Source organism: Ovis canadensis, chromosome X, assembly GCF_042477335.2.
Source record: "Ovis canadensis isolate MfBH-ARS-UI-01 breed Bighorn chromosome X, ARS-UI_OviCan_v2, whole genome shotgun sequence".
In the NCBI taxonomy this organism is placed as follows: Eukaryota; Metazoa; Chordata; class Mammalia; order Artiodactyla; family Bovidae; genus Ovis; species Ovis canadensis.
Window position 1 is genome coordinate 5,944,780 of NC_091727.1, and position 18,682 is coordinate 5,963,461.

Below are 18,682 nucleotides of genomic sequence, written 5' to 3' on the forward strand. Positions count from 1 at the left end.
GCTCTAGCCATGCTGGTTCCCAGGTTACTTCTTGGAGATGAAACCAGGAGCTACTGAGGCTCTTCCAATGGTTGTTGAGCCTCAACGACTCCCCCCAAGGAGTCCTGACCTGACTGTTCACCTACTACGGGTCGACCAGATGTCTTGCTATCCAAGTCCATTATACGTGTCCTCCTCCTCTCTCTGGTAGAATATTGCCACAGTTTCTTCCTGCCTTCGTGTTCTCTGAGGCCCTTAGAACCAAATCTATGGCATGATTCAATCCTGAACCTACACCAGCTCAATGCAGACCCTTCTCAGAGGAAGCTAGTCTTCAAGCTCATCACTGCTTCGAAGCAAAAGAAAAATTAAAATGTGTAAAGATAATCACAGCCATTCACGTTTTCAACGATGCACCTGGATGTCTGTGTGCTGAAAATACATGGCTATGCTTCCAGAAATCCAAAGTTCACAGGAAAAGAGCAAAATCATCTACATTTCTAAAGAAAATTCCCAGTATAGGAAAGTCAATTGGTGGTGTTTCATCACTTCCTTAATCTACTTCATTCATTCTATCATTACTCACCGTCCTGGAAAAATATCTCATGCCTTACGTGTGACTGCAATAGTCCAGGATAACATCACCTAGTCTGTGAAATAGGAAACAACCTAACCGATGAAACAGCATTAGGAAATAACGCCTTTAAATAAACTAATAGTATTTGGCTCAAGTTTTCTTCCCTGGTGGCTCAAAGAGTAAAGAATTTGCCTGCAATGCGGGAGACCTGGGTCTGATCCCTGGGTAACGAATATCCCCCTGGAGGAGGGAATTAACCCACTCCAGTATTCTTGCCTGGAGAGTCCCATGGACAGAGGAGCCTGGTGGGCTACAGTCCATGAGGCTGCAAAGAGCTGGACACGACTGAACGGCTAACTCTTTCACTTTCACACTGTCTTAAACATAAGGCCCATTTCAGTGTTCAGAATACCAAGATGGCATATTCCCATAATGAAGATAAGACACTCCAATCTCTTCCTTCCCCCCACCCTCAAATAATCACTTTAAAATTACAGAGCCAAGAGGGAATACCAGAGATGATCTGTTTATCAGCCCCAATTAGCCTCTGTAAACCAGCTTTTTGTTTATCTGTTTAGTCACAGAAGACCTCAGATGAGAGAGTCTGTCTGACCTGTCTAAGCTGAAGGATTTCAATCAGTCCCAACAAATTCCCACATTGCAGCCATCCATGGCCTTGTGAAGTGGTTTCCTACATTGCGAAATGAAGTATATTCACTTTGTTGAGAGGTACAAGATCTTTTCTTTCAATTTACGTAATGTTTCGATTATTATGAAAACTTTGAAATGCAGGTGGAAGTTTGTGGAAAACAATTATATGCATATAGCTGACGCCACATTATGATAAAGCCTCAAAGGATCCTATAAGCTACTTCTTTGGTCTTTTTTTTTTTTTTTCTTAAACAGGTAAGGATCTTTCAATCTTTTGACCCGTAGGGTTGAACAGGTGAAGTGACCTGCCCGAGGTCATTCAGGGAACTGGCGGCAGTCAGAAGTGAGAAAGACAGGGAGGGGAGACAGAGGGGCTGAGACTCTCACACTCCGGCACGTCTGCATTCATTACTGTAATAAGGTTATGGTTCCCAGGGGGAATGGTGGGGGAAGGGGTAGTTAGGGAGTGTGGGATGGACAAGGACACACTGCTGTATTTAACAAGAAGAACCAATCAGGACCTGCTGTCCAGCACAGGGACCTCTGCTCAATACCCTGTAATAACCTTATGGTTCCCAGGGGGAAGGGTGGGGGAAGGGACAGTCAGGGAGTTTGGAATGGACATGGACACACTGCTGCATTTAACAAGGAGGACCAACCAGGACCTGCTGGACAGCACAGGGAACTCTGCTCAATACCCTGTAATAACCTTATGGTCACCAGAGGGAAGGATGGGGGAAGGGATAGTCAGGGACTTTGGGATGGACATGGACACTCTGCTGTATGTAACATGGAGAACCAGCAAGGACCTGCTGGACAGCACAGGGAACTCTGCTCAGTGTCATGTGGCAGCCTGGATGGGAGGGGAGTTTGGGGGAGAATGGATCCGTGTACATGTATGGCTGAGTCTCTTCACTATCTAGCTGAAACTATCACAATATTGTTAATAAGCTCTACCCCAATACAAACTAAAAAGGGCTTTCTTAAAAGAGCAGCCACAGACTCACTAAAAAAGACCCCAATGCTGGGAAAGATTGAAGGCAGGAGAAGGGAGTGACAGAGAATGAGATGGTTGGGTGGCAGCATGACTCAACGGACATGAGTTTGAGCAAAGTCCAAGAAATGGTGCAGGACAGGGAAGCCTGGCGTGCTGCAGTCCATGGGGTCGCAAACAGCTGGACACAACTGAATGACTGAACAACAACAAAAAAATTGACAATATGGCAACACGTGAGTGTGTCTCTGTGCTAATGAAAGGCTATTTGCAGAAACAAGCAGCAGGCCAAACATGGTCCATGGGCCACAGAGTGCCAACCCCAAGTCAGTCTTTCTAAAGCCATGACACCATTTAGTCTCGTGGAACTGGACATAAAATTGTTGGTCATTTAGTTGTGTCCAATTATTCGCAACCCCCGTGGACTGTAGCCCTCTAGGCTCCTCTGTCCATGGGATTCTCCAGGCAAGAATACTGGAGTGGCCTGCCATTTCCTTCTCCAAGGGATCTTCCCAACCCAGGAATCAAACCCAGGCCTCATAAGTGGTGCTTATTTCTAATGAGCGTATGGCTGTAGTTAGTTTTTGAAATGTTGTCATCATGTTCCCATTTTACAGATGAGGAAACTGAGGACGAGAGTTGCATTCACTAGTTGAGGAGTGTAGCACGAGAGGGCCAGAGTCACATCCCAAGATGAGAGCTTCTTTGAAGCTTAAATGAGAGCATTTCCCCCCATCCCACTTCTCTTTCTGCCTCATCCACTCCCTCTTTACAACCTTCCCAGTCGTCTACAGAAACCCATCTCACGGGGCAGGAAGCAAACACAGCCTCACAGATGAATGCAAGAGGGAGGCCACGTTAGCCTCTTTTACAATTTGCGTGATTTCCAGGGCAAGATATATTCAGTATTTAGCAAGACTACCCAAATTCAGCCTTGAAAACAGTTCCTTTTATTAACAACTCTGTGTAGTGCTTTTGGCAGAGGAAGATGGAACACTTGGATTTCCGAAGAAAGATTTGTGGTTTCCTCTCTGAACCTTTCATGATTAATTCCACAAGCAAGAAGTAACAGGCACAAGGATGGACCAACCTAGCGCCTACGATGCAGAAAATGCCAAACGAAACAACTTGGCACCCCTGGAGAAATGAGGCCTATCATCGCACCGACAGGTAACCCCACGAGAAAGGAGCCCTTGCTCTGTCCTGCCCGGGGAGAAAGGCCATCACCTCCTGTGAGGCAGGCACCTCCAGGCGTCCCGACAACGCTAATGGTTACATACAGAGACCCACCTCCGCATTTGTACAGAAAACCAGTGTGCAAATCACAATAGAGAGAGAGACCTTTCGACGGTCATAGCGCAGGAGACAAGCTCCATATAGGATCACTTACATGTGGAACCTAAAGAGCTGATGCTTTCCAACTGTGGGGCTGGAGAAGACTCTTGAGAGTCCCTTGGACAGCAAGGAGATCAAACCAGTCCATCCTAAAGGAGATCAACCATGATTACTCATTGGAAGGACTGACGCTGAAGCTGAAGCTTCAATACTCTGGCCCCTTGATGTGAGGAGCCGACTCATTCGAAAAGACCCTGATGCTGGGAAAGATCGAAGGCGGGAGGAGAAGGGGACAACACAGGATGAGATGGTTGGATGGCCTCACCAAAGCAATGGACATGAGTTTGAGCAAACAGTAGGAGATGATGATGGACAGGGAAGCCTGGCGTGGTGTAGTCCATGGAGTCGCAAAGAGTTGGACACAACTTAGCGGCTGAGCGACAACCACAACCCTTAGCCACATCCTGGATGAATCAGCTTCAGCTGCTTAGCGGGTCTGTGTCTTCAGTGAAGACACTAGAATCTATCACGAATTGCTGGCGTGTGTTTTTTGCTTCAGACGTGCACTCTGCAATGCTGAATGCTGGGCACATTTGTCAAACCAAGAAACAGAACGATTTAATGGTGAGTGCGGGGATTGCCCAAACGGTGCACCTTCATTCAACGAAAGCCCATTTCAACTGACGGACACAGGGCTAATCCGAGACCCGAGCGGTGCTCAGGTACGCAGGAAGGGCTGGAGCGACGTGGCCCTGCTGTCTCCCCGGGACGCGTGCCTCTTTGGAAGTTGGCAGCCACGGTCACGGGACCTCTGCCCAGGTCCCATCCAGCTCCAAAGGGGATTTGTCCTGTGCGTGCAGAGGCTGGGCACTGCTGCGCCTCGTGTGTGCAGAAGCTGTGTTGATTTGAGAGTGCCAGACCACAAGCAGGCAACGGGGCCAGTGGGAACACGGTCTGACCGTACACGCCTGGACCACGTGTGAGCTGGTAAAGTCAGGGCGGAGACTTTCCGAGCCCTGTGAGCATCCTCCCCTCTGAACCCACCACTGACTATTTATTCACATGGCCTCTCTTGATCATCAGACCACAGGGAGACAGTCCTCATTCGCGAAAGGTCTCTGTTTGTTATTTCCCTTTCCAGCTTGCTCAGTGTATTCACCTAGGAGCGGGGTGTGCGGGATATACCTTTCTTAAAAGGGCTTTTCAAAAGAAAGAGTTAAAAAAAAAATGTACAACACAGGGGACTTCCCCAGTGGTCCAGTGGCTAAGACTCCGCACGGCCGGTGCAGGGGACCTGGGTTCAATCTCTGGTCAGGGAACTGGACCCCTCATGCTACAGTGAAGATTGAAGGGTCCACCTGTCACAACTAACACATAGTGCAGGCAATTAAAAAAAAGAAGAGTCTGCAATAAACACTGGAATGGCATCCAAAAATTTAAATTATTTGGCTGCAAATTTTCCACTTGAGACCTGTGATTATCTCGGTAAAGGTGTGGCAATATTATTCTAGCAAGATATAACAGACAGACTAGCTGAAACATAAGAGGATGTGTGGGCTCAGCCACGTCTGGCACTTTTGCGACTCCATGGACTGCAGCCCACCAGGCTCCTCTGTCCATGGGATTCTCCAGGCAAGAATACTGCATTGGGTTGCCGTTTCCTCCTCCAGGGGATCGTTCTGACCCAGGGATCGAACCTGAATCTTCTGCATTAGCTGGTGGGTCCTTCACCACTGAGCCACCTAGACATCCAAAATGGAAAGGAATTGCAATTTATAGCAGCCAGTGCAAATCTTCCCATCTTGAAAGACATGACTGATGTTACATGCCTCACGTTATTCATTAGCATCACAATGCCTGCCTAAAACGAGTTTGAGTGACCTCGTGTCGAAGACGATGACTGCTGATTAGTCAGTGAATAACCTCACTAATCTTCCATGAAAATGGGCCTTGCTGATTAGCCAGGCTGACGTATCATTAATTCAGAATGCACAACCCAACTGGAGAAATAAACACAGAGCTATTCTCAATATCCAGTCCAACATGCCCTTGCACTAGCACAGACTGAGCCAACCACAAATGGGAAACGGAGTATTCATCACACCCACAGAGGTTTTAGAGCAGCAGTGAAATGAGAAGGGCACAAAGTGGCAGCTTTGATAAAGTGACTCAGGACGGATTTAAACTCTGCCTGGGTGTGAAACAGGAGGTGAACTGACACTCAACAGAGCCACTGTTTTCAAGAGACCTGCACCGTCTGATGCGGCAGACACGAAAGCTTTCTCTCCAAAAAACTTTAAACTGAATGGTGCTTGATGCATAAGAGATGGAGAGACCCAGGCAGTGGAAGCTGACTCTAGAGAACGGCCTGTTCCGAGCTGAGAAAACATCATCGTGATGACAGTTTCCGGAGCCTCGCAGAGGTCAAAACACAGGGATCCTCCCAGCCGTGAATTCATGCGGCTCCTTCAGAGGCATCTGGTCCCACTCGCTCAGCACAGCAAAGCCACGTGCTGGCCAAACACACCCATACCAGCCTGGACACACCATGAATGTGTCCCCCTATCGCGAGGTGGGTGGGGGGGGGGGAGGGCGGCAAGCACCACTGACCTTTGGAGGAGCGGAAGTGCTTGCTGGGGGCGGTGAAGCCTCGGGTCCCATGCACGTTCACGGCCGCCACACGGAACTGGTACCACCTGCTGGGCCGGACGTCCGTCAGCTGCACCCGCTCGTCCGTGGTCTGAGGGGAAAGGCACACAGAAGCCTGTTACCCTGATGTGCTCGCTGCGTATGCTTTGTAAACACACGCTCGACTCATCGGTGGACTTGACGCCCTCCCCCTGCCCTCCTGGGTGAGGATGGGCAACCCTGCTGGGTTCCAGGGAGGGCTGTCGGGATCAGGGAATTCCCAGGGGAGGTTCCAGCGGCTGCCACTCACGGGTATTTATTCCCAAAGACTCGAACGACTCTGCGGAAGTCAAAATCTCATGATGAATGCACGAGCTGGTTTTTACCTCTGATGGCTACATATAGCTTTGGAGGGTTTTCATTAATGAAGTATACACACGAATGAATAATGGGCTTCCCCTGTAGTTCAGATGGTCAAGAATCTGCCTGCAATGCAGGAGACCCATGTTCGATCCCTGGGTCGGGAAGATCCCCTGGAGAAGGGAGTGGCAACCTGCTCCAGTATTCTTGCTTGGAGAATCCCATGGACAGAGGAGCCTGGTGGGCTACAGTCCATGGGGTTGCAGAGAGTCGGACAGGACTGAGCAACTTCACTTCATGAATGAATACATATATGAAGCGATCATTACATTACAGAGATCATGAAATCATCTGTAGATGACAGAAGGAAAATGCCTCCTACTTTGAACACCAAATATAATTCTGGAAGTAGGTATGTGAACCCACACACTTAAATTCCCCAAGTATATTGCAACTCAAGGCTTTTTCTTTCTTTCTTTTTCAGTTTGAGTAAATCATGTAAGATGCACATAGATTCATGTTTCTGAAGGGTGAGGTGTATTACTATGTTCAGTTCAGTTCAGTCGCTCAGGTGTGTCCGACTCTTTGCGACCCCATGAATCGCAGCACGCCAGGCCTCCCTGTCCATCACCAACTCCCGGAGTTCACTCGGGCTCACGTCCATCGAGTCGGTGATGCCATCCAGCCATCTCATCCTCGGTCGTCCCCTTCTCCTCCTGCCCACAATCCCTCCCAGTATCAGGGTCTTTTCCAAGGAGTCAATTCTTCACATGAGGTGGCCAAAGTACTGGAGTTTTAGCCTCAGCATCAGTCCTTCCAATGAACACCCAGGACTGATCTCCTTTAGAATGGACTGGTGGATCTCTATGTGGAGGTGGTTAAATCACTAGGTCATGTCTGACTCTTTGCAGCCCCACAGACTGTAGCCCACCAGGCTCCTCTGTCCATGGGATTCACCAGGCAAGAACAGTGGAGTGGGTTGCCATGTCCTTCTCCAGGGGATCTTCCCAAACCAGGGATCAAACCTGGGTCCGCTGTATTGGCAGGCGGGTTCTTAACTGCTGAGCCATCAGGAGTGGCTGTGTGAATATATCTTAGTCCAATAAAACGTTGCAAAGAAGAAAACTGGACACAGGGACACATCGACAGGGCTTGCTGTCCCTCTGGTTATGTCCCAAGATCTCAGACAACCTGACCATATTGTCACTGCCCCCCTTTGTCAAGCTCAGGGCAATATGCCCACTTCCAACAATGTCCTAGGGCAGACCTGAGAACTTGGCCATGACTCTGAGAGAGTCACTTTCTAGGCAGGTGGATAAGAAGTCCAGGGGACCCCAAAGAAAGAGGGATCTGGGGTCCTTGAGGAGGAGATAGGGATCTGGAATTCTCAAGGAGAAGGAAAGGGCAAACATCTTTTTTCTCTAGATTCCTTAGTCTTAGTCACATAAAACATTTGTTGTTGTTGTTTTTTTCCTTTAAGCCTGGAACTGATGATTACACAAAAAACAACTCAGTTTAAACTCTGTACTAAGGATTATATAACAACAATGCATCCTGCCTGAGGAGAGTTTCTCCTTCCTGAAAGCTTCTGACTCATCCTGATATCTTGGACCACATTTTGTCCAAATTCTGATATCTTAGAATGCATATTTTTTCCAGTAGTCATGTATGGACGTGAAAGTTGGACTACAAAGAAAGCTGAGCACTGAAGAGTTGATGCTTTTGAACTGTGGTGTTGGAGAAGACTCTTGAGAGTCCCTTGGACTGCAAGCAGATCCAACCAGTCCATCCTCAAGGAACTTAGTCCTGAATATTCATTGAAAGGACTGATGCAGAAGCTGAAAGTCCAATACCTCGGTCACCTGATGCAAAGAGCTGAGTCATTTGAAAAGACCCTGATGCTGGGCGAGACTGAAGGCGAGAGAAGGCTATGACAGAGGGTGAGATGGCTGGATAGCATCACTGACTCAATGGACATAAGTTTGAGTAAACTCCGGGAGTTGGTGATGGACAAGGAGGCCTGGCGTGCTACAGTCCATGGGGTTGCAAAGAGTTGGACACGACTGAGTGACTGAACTGAACTGAACTGAAGGATTATATAACAACAATGTTTCCATCTTGAAGACGGTTTCTCCTTCCTGAAAACCTTCTGACTAATCCTGATATCTTAGAATGTATATTATGGGAGTGGATGTGGTAGGATCTTTCTATTGTCAAGTTCTAAGGACTTCTCTGCTGGCTCAGACAGTAAAGCGTCTGCCTACAATGCGGGAGACCTGGGTTTGATCCCTGGGTTGGGAAGATCCCCTGGAGAAGGGAATGGCAACCCACTCCAGTACTCTTGCCTGGAAAATCCCATGGAAAATCCTGGCAGGCTACAGTCCATGGGGTTGCAAAGAGTCAGACACAACTGAGCGACTTCACTTCACTGAATCCTGTTATCCTAAAATGTAAATTGTGGCAGTGGGTCTGGTAAAATTTTTGCAACCTTGAGACATTCTTTTGATTTATTGTAATAACTAAAAACTATATAGCTCCCTTGCTAACACTAGTGAAGGGGGCACTCTCCATCCGCTTTCTGATGTCTGTCAGAAGCTTTCTCTATTTTCTTACTTCAATAAAACTCCGCTACACAGAAGCTCTTGAGCGATGAAGCCTGGTCCCTGGTCCCAAAGCTAAATCTCCTTCTTTGGAGATCACGAATCCGCCATTGTTCACTGTAGGCTATCAACTCCAAGGGATAAATGTCTGAGTTCTGTGGGTCATCTGGGCCTAATGCCAGCTGAGCTCAAGGAGACACTCAGGGCATGAAACTGGGCAACAGAACAGAACTGAAATCCTTCTAAAGCTCAGCTTGTGATAACTTGCTGAAAGGACTGCCACGTGTACTTCAACATTCAAAAGAAGCTAAGTACTTCCACGATTAAAATAAATAAACAGGGTCGTCATTACCGTCTTTCTAAGTTCCATATATATGCGTTAATATACCGTATTGGTGTTTCTCTTTCTCACTTACTTCACTCTGTATAACAGGCTCCAGTTTCAGACACCTTATTAGAACTGACTCAAACGTGTTTTTTTTTTAATCACTGAGTAATATTCCATTGTGTGTGTGTACCACAACTCCGTTATCCATTTATCTGTCCATGGACATCTGGGCTGCTTCCTTGTCCTAGCTATTGCAAACAAGCGCTGCAGTGAACACTGGGGTACACGTGTCTCTTTCAATTCCGGTTTCCTCAGTGTGTATGCCCAGAAGGCTAGAGCGGGATGACTTGAGAGAACAGCACTGAAATACGTGTATTACCATATGTCAAATAGATGACCAGTGCAAGCTCGATGCATGAAGCAGGGCACTCAAAGCTGGTGCTCTGCGATGACCCAGAGGGATGAGGTGGCGAAGGGGGTGGGAGACGGGTTCAGGATGGGGAACACGTGTACACTGGCTGGAACACATGTACACGAGGCTGATTCATGTCAATGTCTGGCAAAACTCACAACAGTGTAAAGTAATTAGCTTCTAATTAAATAAATAAAAAATAAATAAATAATTTTTTAAAATAAGGAAGACAGTGACAAGCGTGGCTTTCTACCTTATCTGGCAGAATTTGAGATGACATTTCCATTGACTTCTTTGTCTAGTTTCAGCCTTCAGTTTAAGGAACTAAAGCCCTTAGTTTAAGGAAGCAAAGCATTCTCAGCAGACACAGAAAGGAAGCATTTCGTGTGGAATTAACCAGTGAAGACAGCAATGATAATAGAAATGATAGAGCAAGGTCTTTCCTCTCTCCAAGAAAGAGACTATGAGAAAGTCTTACCATCAGTTACTTTCATAAATCTTCAAACTGGTAATATGTAAATTCTACACGCGATACCGTAGCACCCTTTAGGGGAGAATGCCGTGTAAACCAAACATAATTTTAGGCTGTATTCTGAACATCTTTATGTTTTGTTAAAGCAAAAGGATTTCACAAGGTAGATATGGAATAAAATTACTAAATATTTCTGACCAGTTCTTTTTTTTTCCCCTAATTGAAGATGTTTCTTTTAGACGTGGTCCATATATGCAATGGAATATTACTCAGCCATAAAAGGGGAATGAATCGGAGTCACTTGTGATGAGGTGGATGCACCAGGAGTCTGTTCTACAGAGCTGAATAAGGTAGAAAGAGAAAAAAAAATAAATGTCGAATATTAGTGCATATATATGGAATTTCAGAAAAGGGTACTGATGAACCTATTTGCAGGGAAGAAGGAGACAGAGACGAAGAGAATGGGTGTGTGGACACAGAAGGGGAAGGAGGGAGTGGGAGAAATTCAGCAAGTAGCGCTGACTAAGCACACTAACAGCACCAACCCTATGCACGACTTTATATGTGAAATAATAAGCTAGCAGGAACCTGCTGCGTAACACAGGGAGCTGAGCCCGGTTCTCTGTGATGACCTAGAGGGGCAGAAGAGGGGGTGGAAGGGTCAAGGTGGAAGGCATATTGTAAACGTGACTGATGCACTTTGTCGTACGGCAGAAGCTAACACAACATTGCACGTTATCCTCCAATTTTTTGTTTTTAAATCATTTTAACATTTCATTTCTCATTGCTTTTGAGGTCTTTAAATGACTCTCGTGTTTATCCTCTCTGAGACACTCCTGATGAAAAAGGGATTACATTTTTCTTTCAAACACCTGAGTTTGGCATTGAAGTTTACATGTACTGAAAAAAGAAAAAAAAAAAAAAGTCGAGGGAATCTCGTCTTCGGAGAAACACGGTCTTACACACATCAGCAGAGATTTCCGTATAGTCCTACATGTGGGGAAGGCTTGTTTACTTGTTGAAAAGCATGAAGCATCATACTGATCATTTATTCTTTCCTCGGCACTGGGGAGATGACCCCCAGGAGGGGTGCCGTCTGGTGGCCCACTGGTTGGGGAGTTGAGCAAGAGGAAGGAGAAGGAAGCACTCAGGGAAGATTCAAGATCTGCCCACTGCTTTCCACCAAGCAGTTTGGTGACAGGATTCTTTGTTCAGCCAGTCAAGTCCTGTGCGGAATGAAAGCTTAAATGTGGGAGTGAGAGAGTCAATTCCTAGGTAGGTTGATAAGAAGTCCAGGGGGTCCCCAAGGAGAGAGGGGGGTCTGGAATTCTCAAGGAGGAGGAAAGGACAAACATTTTTTCCCTCTACATTCCTGAGGATTATGTAACAATAATGTATCCTGCTTGAGGACAGTTTCTGGAAAAAACCTTTCTGGCTAATCCTGTTGTCTTAAAATGTCAATTATGGGAGTGAGTCTAGGAAGGTCTTTACAACCTCCAGACATTCTTTTGATTCACAGTAATAAGTAATTAAAAAGTATATAACTCCGTTGCTAAAACTAGTGAGGGGGTATTCTTTCTGGCCCGCTTCTGATGTCTATGTCAGAAGCTTTCTCCATCTCTTTTATACTTTAATAAAACTTTATGACACAAAAGCTCGAGCAATCAAGCCTCGTCTCTGGCCCCAGATTGAATTCTACTCCTCTGGAGGCCGAGAATCCCGGCATCTTTCATGGTTCAGCAACAACGTTTCAGGAGCAACACGGGAGAAGACGTCAAGACGATCCAATGGCAGGTTAGCAAGTCCTGTGGGTGTTGCGTGTTGCGTTTCCCTCAGTCTAGCGGGTTCTACCTGTATCTCAAGGCTTACGGGCAGTTCTCGGAGGAAATGAATGTGAACACGCATCAGAAAATGGCTTCCCTGGTTGCTGGGAGCCAGTGTGAGGAATCCCGCCCGTGACAAGGTCATGAGGAAGGAAGCTGACATATGCAAGGCGTGCTCAGACTTCAGGGACCCCTCTGGAAATTCCTAAGCATGTACCCCAACAAAAATCTGCCGGCTTTTGTGCTCTGCTTTTCCACTCTTCTGACATTTTCTGGAAAAAGTCAATTCAGGGCTTTAGTCTTCTGCATTTGAAAGAGTGTCTCAATCCAAAAAACCCTCTGATGGCTTTCTAGCCTGCCTGCAGGACTCCTACAGCTGCGCGTGTGATTGTTTGAGGCCTCCTGACCGCAGGAGGCACAGGAAGCTTAAAACATCCTAGGAATGTAGGAGCTTCCGAGGAGTCAAAATCTTTAGAATAGGACTGATTAAAGGTTTCATTTGTTGAATCAATATTTGCTGCCAAATTTTCACATCCTTTAGTTGTAGATATAGTTAAAATAACAAGTAGTAGACCTTGTGTTAGCAACATTAGATCTTTGAGTTAAGTACCCTCTTTGTTGTGTCCCACTGCACCTTTGTTCTATAGAGATGTAACTTTAATGCTAATGCTTTAAGGAGATGTAGATTAAAGAAAAACACTTCAGGGGAAACAAGATTAACATTCATTAAGGAAGAGAGCCAAAAAGTGTTAACAAGCCTCTTGGCCAGAAGATAATGTAAATCACCTGAGACCTTTTGTATGCCAAATGATGTATAGAAAGAGCTTGAGCTGCGAACGCTACATAATCTTGTGTTACCCATTGATCTCTGTGTTTTATCAAAAAGTATAAAAGGCCTTCTGAACAATAAAGGATGGGGCCAGCTCCAGGGGCCAGCACCAGGGGCCAGCTCCAGGGGCCAGCACCAGGGGCCAGCTCCGGGGGCCAGCTCCGGGGGCCAGCACCAGGGGCCAGCTTCTGGGGCCGGGGGCCAGCTTCTTGGACCAGCTTCTCTAACTAGTCTCCCGGCCTGGTTTCTTGGCACTCTGGCTCCCCCCGTGTCTCTCTCTCTTTCTTCTTCTCTCTCTTTCCCTCTCTCTGCTCTTTACTTTAATTTCGGGCTGAATTTCCACCTGGAGTGCGGAGGCTCTCCACGTCTACTTACTTGCCCCGGCTGTTAAGACCCGCGAGAAAGGGAGCTTAAGGCGAGGCACCCTTAGATATTCAAGCGGGCGCCGGTGGCCCAACGTAGATGGTGCAAATTCCTTGTCTGGGATTTTATTGGCCTTCCGCGTAAACCAAGCTATTCAGCCCTCTTCTTCCACTTAATCTTCTTACTACACTATAGTTTCTTAATCTAATCTTTCATTAATAAATAAACAAGTCTTTCCACGCCGACGCCGTCCACCCTTCGAATTCCCTGGATCCACCGGGGCTGGACCCCGGCACCTGGTGGACCAGTGCTTTAAGAACCCGCCTTGCAATGCAGGGGACACCACTTGGATCCCTGTTCTGGCGAGATCCCACAGAGCTCGGAGCAAGCAAGTCTGTGGGCCACAACTTCTGAGCCTGAGTTCTAGCGCCCGTGTTCTAGAAGGCACCGCAATGAGAAGCCCTCACACCACAGTGAAGAGGAACCCCCGTTTGCTGCAATGAGAGGAAGCCTGATTGTACTAACAGGGACCCACACAGCCACGAGTAAGTAAATGGATATGCTTTGGGACTTCTCTGGAGGCTCAGATAGTAAAGCGTCTGCATACACTATGGGAGACCTGGGTTCAATCCCTGGGTCGGGAAGATCTCCTGGAGAAGGAAACGGCCACCTACTGCAGTATCTTGCCTGGAAAACACCATGGATGGAGGAGCCTGGTAGGCTACAGTCCATGGGGGTTGCAAAGAGTCAGACACGACTGAGTGACTTCACTCACTCACTGACTCACCATGCATCGTGAGCACGTGAAGCCCACTTTCTCGTGGTACCAGGTTAGACACCCACGGAGCTTCTCCTATCTGTCACCCCATGGGATGGGGGGTGGAGGTGAGTGAGGTGCACGCATAGCAGTTTAAGTAACTGGCATGCTCAGGCTACTTTGAGCAAGCTACAGCGCGTTAACCTTCTCTGTGTAGGTGTGCAGGAGACGTCACCTCCAGGGTGACATCAGGAGACCCAGGTTCGATCCCTGGGTTGGGAAGATCCCCTGGAGGAGGAAATGACAACCCACTCCAGGATTCTTGCCTGGAGAATCCCATGGACAGAGGAGCCTGGTGGGCTGCAGTACGAGGGGCCGCCAAGTGTCGCACAGAGCCCACGAAGCACTCACCTGCGCCACGGTCTGCCAGTGCGTGGCGTCGTCTTCGCTTGGATGGATCCCATAATTCCACCTTCTCTGCAGCACGTAGATCACGGGCTCAATGGAAACGTTGAACCTCGAGGACCACTTTACCTCCAGCTTCCCAGACGGCAGTTCCGCGAACCGCAGCTCCTTCCTGGGCTTCAGGGGGACACCTGGAACAGAACCACACCGGTCACAACAGCCTGCACGCGACGCGGACTGTGGTGAATGCGGAGGAACAAGAGCTGAAGCGGAGATGAAACTCGTCTCATGACAAAGGCCCCTCTGTCTCCTTTCTTAATAGCAGTGTCTCTCTATCAGGGATTCAGTCTGAAATCGTATAATGCCAAGTTCAGTTTCACCTTCCTGCTGTTTTATAGGGTCTAAATTGATTCTTGATCCTGAACAAGGTTCTGTCTCCCCAGCTGACTCTGTGATCCCCCCAAGAATGGTAGCCTGCCAAGCTTCTCTGTCCATGGGATTCTCCAGGCAAGAATACTGGAGTGGGTTGTCATTCCCTTCTCCAGGGGGATCTTCCTGAACCAGGGGTCGAACCCAGGTTTCCTGCATTGCAGGCAGAGTCTTTACCGTCTGAGCCACCAGGGAATCCCATAACCTCAGAGCAGTTCTTTTATGTGCATTCTTTCCAATAAAAGAAAATGCAAGAACTTTATAGATGGCAGTGTTAGAAAGCACTCCCACTGCAGTTAAAACTTGACAAACGGGCAGATGAAACCTTTTGTAAGGGGAAGAGAAATACCTAACATTTACTATGTGCCAGGTGTGCTTCTGAACCCAAACTGGGTTCAATTTGGTTTGTAATGAAAAGCTGATAGAATTCCCATTTTCTAACGCATAAGTGAACAGGTGGAATTAGGTCTTGACATGTTGCATCAACAGGTTTCCCTGATGACTCAAGTGGTAAAGAATCTGCCTGCGATGCAGCAGAGACAGAATGCCCTGGTTTGGTCTCTGGATCGGGCGGATCCAATGGAGGGGGGCATGGCAACCCACTCCAGCATTCTTGCCTGGAGAATCCCATGGACAGAGGAGCCTGGCGGGCTGCCGTCCACGGGGTAGCGAGAGTCGGCCATGACTGAAGCGCGCGTGTACACCGCAAGCTGCACATGGGAACCTAACGTGGAAGCCACCAGAGACGACAGTCATCAGGAGTCTCCAGTCCTTCTCCATGCAACACGCTCCGCCTCTAATGCTATATCTCGGGGTGCTTAGGACACGGTTACCGAGTTTCCTCTCCTCTCCGTCTGAGTGAGTTTTCCTTTTAAGGAAAACATTATAAAGCCCAGTGTCTCATGTGGTCAAAGCATACAAGAATGGTTTCTGAAGCACAGATCTCGTGGATTTCTCCAAGTGATTGCTGGGGCTCTCCCCGCTGACTTGCTGTTTAAAATTGGGAGAAAAAAAAAAAGATGAATTTATAATGTTTGGGTTTTGGCACGGGTGAGAGCCTGGCTTCAAAAACAGTCCCTCACAGGTGGCTCGTCGGAACATACTTCATCATTTTGATTTCTCTCTCCCCCTCAACAGAGTGAGCAAGTTGCCTGGTAACCCAAAGATGTAAGAACCACGGTTCAAAATAACAGCCATGATGGAAAGGGGAACTTAGAACAAATTCATAATGGCAAAGCGATTGACGGAACCGACCGAATTTAGGTGGAGTGCAGTGCCACGCCAACCAAGTACACCGGCTGCCCGTAAGCCCACTCTACCCTGAGGACGAGCGTTTGCCGAGAGCGCTGGCGACTCATTCGAAACAGGGAGCTCTGAAGGCTCCATTTCTTCAGTCTCAGCGGAGGGAAGGCTACAAAGCACAGAGGCGATCTGCCGCAGGTTAGCGGCGTGGCTGAAATTCCAACTCATCTCATTTTGATCTGCACTCACTCCAAGGTCTTCTTATGGTGGGAAATTCTAAAGTCATTCATCACTGATCTGGATGGGGCTGGGTGATTTAAATGCAGCACGTGTGTATCTGCTCAAAAGCTCACTGATGATTTTTTTTAATTAATTGATTTTAATTGGAGGCTAATTACAGTATTGTGGGGGTTTCTGCCAACACATCGACATGAAATCGGCCACGGGTGTACATAAAAAAAAAGAAATAAAAACTATTTATGTGTTTATTCATTTCCAGCTGTGTTGGGTCTTAGCTGCAGCTTTCAGGAATCACAGAGTGCAAGCTGCCAATCAACTCCGGTATTCTTGCCTGGAGAACCCCATGGACGGAGGAGCGTGGCGGGCTACAGTCCATGCATCTGCAGAGAGTTGGGCAAGACGGGACCACTAAATCGAAACAATACACCACCTGCCTTCAGCACCCGGCTTCCCCCGACCACACTGCCAGGCGCTCCTTACTGCCGTGGTCTGGTCACATGGTCTCCTTCACGCTGAAATCTCTTGCCTTCCGTTTTCTGACATAGACTCTGGGATACGTCCAGGCTCAGTCCAGATGCCACCGCCTTCTCAGCCACCTTCCCTCAACCTCCAGCTAGAAGTGCAAGGCTCCATTGCTTGCTCTGCTGTTCTGCATTGAACCTGTGGCTGTCGACACAGGCATTCAAGTGCCTCTGACCACCTGACCACAGCCAGCTCTCTGAATGTCTTATCTTCCCTATGAAGCTCAAGCTCCGTGTGTGTGTGTGTGTGTGCGTGTGTGTGTGTGCGTGTGTGTGTGCGCGTGTGTGTGTGTGTCAAGAACTGGGTTCTCCTCCACCCTCCCCAGCCCCACAACCAATGTTCCCATAAGGAGTACTCTGCAGAAGCAAATGGTGTGGGACTGTTCACCAAAGAAAGGGCCTAGCCCACTGCATTATCCTTCTCTCAGGAATACGCCTGGAAAAGTAGGAGCACCCCACTTCTTTATTCTTTTCTCAGGAAGAAGTAGGAGGAAGACACGGCAACAGGGGTAAAAATCTCCGCTTGAGAGTCTCAGAGAGGAATGAGAAGGCTCATTGCAGGCGTTCACTGCCACCTCCTCTGGGATCGTATCTATTCAAGGAGCTCGCGTCTCCCTCCGCCATCAAGGTCCTGGGACTCAAACATTCCTTTACTTCCTGTTTAAACAGAGCAAGGTGAGGCACACAGCAAAAAAATCTACAAACAATGAATGCTGGAGAGGGTGTGGAAAAAATGGGACCCCTACTGCGCTGTTGGTGGGAATGGACTTTACTCAAACTCACGTCCATCAAGTCAGTGATGCCATCCACCTATCTCATCCTCTGTCGTCCCCTTCTCCTCCCGCCCTCAATCTTTCCCAGCATCAGGGTCTTTTCCAATGAGCCAGTTTTTCGCATCAGGTGGCCAAAGGATCAGAAGGCCAACATCAGTCCTTCCGTACGAACCAGCAATCCTGTTACCAGGCATATACCCTCAAAAACTACAACTGAAAAAGACACAGGTACCCCAATTGTCCATGACAATAGCTAAGCCATGGAACTAACTGTGATGTCCATCGACAGACGGATAGATAAAGAGGTTGTGTTACAGACACACAGTGGAATACTACTCAGCCATAAAAAATGAATTTGACTCTAGTTCTAGTGAGATGGATGAAACTAGAGCCTGTTATACAAGTAAATCAGAAAGAGAATAATAAATATTGTATATTAACACATGTATATGGAATGGAGGAAAACAATGAAAGTTTAAGTGTTAGTTGCTCAGTCACGTCCGACTCTTTGCAACCCCATGGACTGCAGCATGCCAGGCCTCCCTGTCCATCACCAACTCCCGGAGCTTGCTCAAACTCATATCCATCGAGTTGGTGATGCCATCCAACCATCTCCTCCTCTGTCATCCCCTTCTGCCGCCTTCAATCTTTCCCAGCATCAGGGTCTTTCCCAGTGAGTCAGTTCTTCACATCAGGTGGCCAAAGTATTGGAGGTTTCAGCTTCAGCATCAGGCCTTGCAATGAACACCCAGGACTGATTTCCTTTAGGATAGACTGTGCTTTATATATATATATAAACATATATATATGTTGTATGGTGTATATATATATATATATGTTATATATATGTGTGTGCGTGTGTGTGTAACACACACACACACTTAGGGCTGATTCTTGTTATATGGCAGAAACCAACAAGACACTGCAAAGCAATGATCCCCCAATTAAAAATACATTCTTTCTT

The 18,682-nt window shown here is 47.5% G+C and overlaps 1 protein-coding gene across 6 annotated transcripts in view; it reads right to left on the bottom strand.

Annotated features, from left to right (window-relative positions):
- ANOS1 (anosmin 1) overlaps positions 1–18,682 on the bottom strand; it is a 222,339-nt gene that overhangs the window by 40,187 nt on the left and 163,470 nt on the right. For all 6 annotated transcript variants that reach the window (XR_011253673.2, XR_011253672.2, XM_069573507.2 and 3 more), the window contains exons 5-6: positions 14,520–14,704; positions 6,147–6,276 (exon numbers count right to left, since the gene is read on the bottom strand). Coding sequence is in view for 4 of the 6 variants with exons in the window: in XM_069573507.2 (XP_069429608.1) it covers positions 6,147–6,276; positions 14,520–14,704 (315 nt within the window). In the remaining 2 variants the exon portion in view is untranslated. The remainder of the gene's footprint in view (positions 1–6,146; positions 6,277–14,519; positions 14,705–18,682) is intronic.